Genomic DNA, 5,816 nt, shown 5'->3' with positions numbered 1-5,816 from the left:
AAGAAGCTTGTAAACCCATGTGGTAGCGATTGTGTGTATGATCCCCCCGCCCCCAACATTGCTATTTTGTCCTTAACGATTGCCTAGATGGAAAAAGAGTGGCCACTCTTATGGCTGGGAAGGAGACCGGGTGCCCTACGCCCACCCTCACTAATCTTTGCTAGTCAAGCCCAAAGGTTAATCCCCAGACACCTGGGGAATCTCCACCCCAGTGCTCTTGCCATGATTTTTGGGATATGGTACATGCTCCTTGTTATGAGGAAGTTACGTCATATGTGTCTGGTAATAAAGCTTATTGGTATGCCCCACTCATTAAAAGGGCTCCAGGAATTAGTCCCTCCTGCAATAAATTTGGCAATGATAATCAGGCTTGTTGGTTCGCCCTACCCCCGACCCTCAGCCCTGTCGGTGTATACAATGGGGGCGGGGTACAAGATCAAGCTCAAAAACATTTAATTAAAAATGTAGTAGATAAAATTATTGAGAACCAGACACCACCGGTCTATCATACTCTTGCTATACCTGAAATAAGAGGCAAGCTGTTTCTTGACCCCGAGACACAATCGATCCTGCAAGCTGTCTTTAATTTGCTTAACATTACAAATCCAAACTTAGCAGGAGATGGCTGGCTCTTTATGAAGCCTGGGCCTTTACAGGCCAATGCTATTCTTATTAACTCCTCTCAGCATAATACCCAGTGCCCTCTTTTGTCACCAACATCTGGAGTTTCTTTGTACACCTTTTCTCCCAAGAGCTCATGTTTCAAATCCAACCCATTCCCCGACAGTTCTAGTAATATTGATGTCGGGCATATTCATTCATTTTGTCAAAACAATATTACCATTAATGGAAGCTTCCTCTGCCCTCCTAATGGAACGGTCTTTATTTGTGGAGCGGATGCACTCAGTTTCCTACCCAGAAACTGGACTGGGCTCTGTGCCCCTGCTATTGTGCTCCCCGATATTGATATGGTCCCAAATAATCAAAGTCTCCCTATTCCCACATTTGAGCATATTGGGGGGGAGAGCTAAAAGAGCAATTCAAATTATTCCTATGATTATAGGCCTCGGAGTGGCCACTGGGGCCGCTACGGGGGCGACAGGGCTGGGGCCGCTACTGGGGCAGCAGGGCTGGGAACCTCCTTACATTATTATAAAGCTTTATCTCAACAGATGATTAATGATTTACAAGCTGTTGCTAGTACTCTTTTAGATCTCCAGGAACAACTGGACTCCCTGGCTGGGTAATTCTGCAAAATCATCGAGGACTCCACCACTGAAAAGGGAGGGTTATGTCTTTTCTTACAGGAGGAATGCTGTTTTTATGTTAATCCATCAGGACTAGTCCAAGACAAGGTTAAACAGCTCCAAGAAGATCTTGAAAGATGCAGGAAAGAGCTACAAGTCAACTTCCTCTGGACCAGACTGCACAGATGGCTACCCTATGTCCTTCCTTTTCTTGGTCCTATAGTCCTCTTGCTCTTACTTTTAACTCTTGGGCCCTGTGTTATCAATAAGGCCATACAATTCATTCAAAGCAGGATAGAATCCATTCAGTCGACGAATGTACAGGTGCATTATCAGAGACCAATGACCCCTATGACCAGCAAGAACCCTATGAAAGGGAAGGATGCCTCGACTCCCCTTAAATGTCTCCCTGAGAGGCAATGACAGGTAAGATCACTGGAGTGGGGACAACTTAAGACAGGGGCTTTGCATGTTTGTCCTCCCAGTTTTAACAAACAAAAAGAAGGGGTTGTTGGGGCTTGATAGACATCTCTGGGGCCTGTTCACCATGGCCTGTTCAGCAGCCATTAAAGGGCTTTGGCCACGCATTCCTTGCATACCTCTTTTGAGGTAATCACATTCCTTACCTCTCTTGAGGTTTCCTTGTATGTGACTCAACTGAAACCCCCAGCACATATCCTCAGCCCACTCATGCTTTCCTGCACCGGTCCCGCCCAGTATTTCAAAACCTGAAAGTTTGCACTGACCCTTGGTGATAGCACCTTGGCCCTTTTCCTATTGGTTCTTTTGCTTTTCCTATCTTCTCTTTTCCCCCACGGTATATAAACTAAGTGCCCAACGCAATAAAGAGAGATCTGCTGCACTTTCATGGCTGACACAGCTCCTGGCTCAATGTTGTTTTCTCCCTGGTATTGGGGGAGGGCTGGGGTATATTGATACTTGCCATCTCGATTGGCTCCATAGGACTTGAGGCTGGCCCTGGGTGTCCCTCTCATACCAGTGTTGTTGGGGAGCAAAAAAATGGGATCCAAATAAGGAAACAGGAAGTGAAACTTTCCCTCTTTGCAGATGACATGATTCTGTATTTAGAGAACCCTATAGACTCCACTCCCAAGCTGCTTGAACTGATTCAAAAACTTTGGAAAGGTAGCAGGGTATAAAATTAACCCTCAAAAATCAACTGCCTTCCTATATGCCAACAATAAGAGGAACGAGGCAACAATCAGGAAAGCAACTCCTTTTGCAATAGCGTCAAAGAAAATAAAGTACCTAGGAATTAACTAAGAATGTAAAGGACCTTTTCAATGAAAATTTAAAAATCCTGAAAAGGAAAGTAAAACATAACTGAGGAAATGGATAAACCTCCCATGCTCCCGGTTTGGAAGAATTAACATTGTGAAAATGGCAGTCTTGCCAAGGGCTATCTACAAATTCAGCGCAATACCAATCAATATCCCAATCTCATTCTTTAAACAAATAGAAGAAACAATCCAAAATTTCATATGGAATAATAAAAGACCCCACATAGCAAAAACAATTCTTAGCAAAAGAACGGCGTAGGAGGAATTTCAATACCAAAGGTTAGACTCTATTACAGAGCTATAGTGACCAAAACAGCTTGGTATTGGCACAAGAACAGGCCTGAAGACCAATGCAATAGAACTGAGAACCCAGATATTAAACCACAGACCTATAGCCACCTAATCTTTGATAAGGGAGCAAAAAAAAATAGAATTGGAAGAAAGGCAGCCTCTTCAACAAGTGGTGCTGGAAGAACTGGTTAAGCACCTGCAGAAAACTAAAGTTGGATCCTTCTTTGTCCCCTGCACTAGAATGAACTCCAAATGGATCAAAGACCTGGAGGTAAAAGCAGATACACTAAAAACTTTACAAGAAGGAATAGGAGATACACTAGATCTCCTTGGCACAGGTCGAAACTTTCTTAATAAGGACCCAGAAACACAACCAATCAGAGAAAGTCTGGATAAGTGGGACTGCATTAAACTGCAGAGCTTCTCTATGGCAAAGGACATAGCTAGCAAATGAACTAGAAAGCCTACAGAGTGGGAGAAGGTCTTCACTAACCATACAACAGACAAAGGCCTCATATCTAAAATATATCAACAGCTCAAAAAATTGACCCACTCCAAAACTAATCTCCAAAGAAATAACCAGCCCATTAAAGACTTACTTAAAGAGAGTCTTCTCTAAAGAAGAAATAAGAATGGCCTATAGACACATGAAGAAATGCTCCACATCTCTGGTCATAAAAGAAATGCAAATCAAAACAACTCTAAGATTCCATCTCACTCCAGTTAGAATGGCCAGGAAATCCAATAACAACAGATGCTGGAGGGGATGTGGCCAGGATGGATCACTACTATAGTAATTGGTGGGAGTGCAAACTCGTACAACCACTATGGAAAGCAGTATGGCAGTTCCTCAAAAGACTAAACATAGAGCTCCCCTATGACCCAGCAACTCTACTACTTCGCATTTACCCAATTATCCAGAAACAAGAGCATACTAAATCCACTAGCACAATGATGTTCATTGCAGCACTATTTACCATAGCAAAGATATGGAACCAACCCAAATGCCCCTCAGCTGATGAGTGGATCAAGAAGATGTGGTATTTATACACAATGGAATCTAGGCTGCTGTCAGAAAGAACGACATTGCCCCATTTGTATGAAATGGAAATATGTAGAAAAAATCCTATTAAGTGAAGTAAGCCAGACTCAAAGGTACATAGGCTCAGTGCTTTCCCTCATTTGACATAATCAGTAGAAACCTAGCAGAGATTTATAATAGAACAAAACCTAGATACATAAGGCCATATAGTATGATGCTTAATGAAAGGACCTCCAGGATATAGAAACAAAAGCCATATAATGAGTGATTGTTGTCCTTAACGTACTATGTTATCTCTCATCTCTTTTGCTATTCCTTGGTTATCTCATATTGTTATAGTATTTCACCTGGTTATCTGATATATTTTATATATATCTCTATATATATATCTATATCTCTGTGTGTATTTGGTTATTTGAAGTCAGATAGGGAAAGGAGGAAAACAAGATGAAGGGCAGGGGGTTGGGGGAGGAAAATGGGTACCAAGACATGAGAAAGGGTATCAATGTATGTGAAGTAATGCACCTTCTATCTGGTGAATATAATATAACCCTTCTATTAATTACAATAAAAATATATGAAAAAAAGAACCAGAAAGGAAAACAAATAAAAAAATTAAAAGATAGAAAAATAAGAAAAGTATCTAAGGTGGAAAAGATAGAACAATATACAAAAGGAATGGAAAACTAAAAATTAGAAAATAAAAATAAAAAATAAAAATTAGAGCAATCAAAATTTTAGCCAGAAATTCAGTATACCCCCAAGTAAGAAGCAGGTTTAGACAGTATATATAAGACTAAATAAACAATAACAACAAAAAAGAAAAAAAGCCCAAAGCAAATAAGAGAAAAAAGAAAAGAGATAAATGAGTTCCCCAATTTATTTCGGGGACAATTTTTGTCCCCTAATGTCTGATATGCAGCATTTTAGCAGAACCTTTGTTTTAGTTGCTGAGATCTAACGCTGTTCTTGTAACCAAGATCTGGAAATAAGTAAGGAGTTGGAGTTCTTATTTCTCAGGTAGGAGGAATCTCTACTCTTTGTTGGTTGGAAACTATGCTACCTAAGAGCAAGACGCTGTGGTATAGTTTGTTTCTGAGCCTTCCTGATATGGAGATGTGGCTGTGTCTAAATTCTTACTATTTGGACAATTGAGCTTTTAAGGCTCATCTATAGCATACTTATTATTCAGAAATGAGATAAATTCTCTAATCAGTTTCTAGGAGTGGCCAGAAAACAATAAGCTTTATGAAATTTGAATCTCTTTCACTCTCTTTCTAGTCTAGATTAGGCAGTAGTGGGAGCTGTGGCTCTTTAGTTCATAAGGAGGAGATGGTTATTAACTGCTACCTAGCTTCTTTAGAGAGCTGGGGTATGGTTGGGGCTAGAGCACATCTGGAGTCTACAGACTCCAGATACAGAGTGGTGGCTAGTACCTGGATTCCTACTCTTAGAATAGCCTGCAAACATTCTCCTCTTTTAAGATCTGTCTTATTACCATTTTAGTGAGATTTTAGGTTTTAGGATTCCAAGGAGCTTGGCTGGCAGAAGGCTATGTTGGAATTTGGCTGATGGAGGGATTGCCATGCAGATTCTGTTCCCTGGGAGGGGGAGATGTCCCTTATGGAATACTAACTGTTCCCTGTGATGTTCAGTATGTCTGTAAATTATCAGTGCATTTGAATGGGCCAGCTTGGCTATGGGCTCCTATTCTTGCTCTGTCCTGTGTGGGTTCTTTAAATTTCATGTTGAAGGTAGGTGTGAATTCCAGGGCTTTGCTGCCATCCCCATCTGCAGCATCACTGCTGGCATGCATTGGTTTCTTTCTTCTATGAAATCAGTTTATAATCTTTTGGGTATGTATCTCCATATAATAGTTTACTTTGTGTGACTCTCTAGATGTGGAGTTCTTCATAGCACCCTAAAACTCTACCT

At 41.0% G+C, this 5,816-nt stretch overlaps 1 protein-coding gene across 1 annotated transcript; it reads left to right on the top strand.

Annotated features, from left to right (window-relative positions):
- Positions 1–236: 236 nt before the first annotated feature.
- On the top strand, positions 237–1,247 carry LOC150058701 (syncytin-1-like). Its single transcript, XM_090339666.1, has 2 exons — positions 237–808; positions 1,064–1,247. The coding sequence occupies exons 1-2, from the start codon at positions 237–239 to the stop codon at positions 1,245–1,247; spliced, it is 756 nt and encodes a 251-aa protein (XP_090195792.1).
- Positions 1,248–5,816: the final 4,569 nt, after the last annotated feature.

This window comes from Megascapheus bottae, chromosome 9 (assembly GCF_031878675.1).
Source record: "Megascapheus bottae isolate mThoBot1 chromosome 9, mThoBot2.hap1, whole genome shotgun sequence".
NCBI lineage: Eukaryota > Metazoa > Chordata > Mammalia > Rodentia > Geomyidae > Megascapheus > Megascapheus bottae.
The sequence above is the reverse complement of the archived record's forward strand: the minus strand, read 5'-3'. Positions and strand labels throughout refer to the sequence as shown.

What these genes read in the sequence shown, in the direction of transcription:
- LOC150058701 (XM_090339666.1), top strand. Translation starts at nt 237, where the DNA reads ATGGTACATGCTCCTTGTTATGAGGAAGTTACGTCATATGTGTCTGGT. An exon ending in TCTAGTAATATTGATGTCGG is followed by an intron (nt 809 to 1,063) that starts GCATATTCATTC and finishes CTATGATTATAG; the next exon opens with GCCTCGGAGTGGCCACTGGG.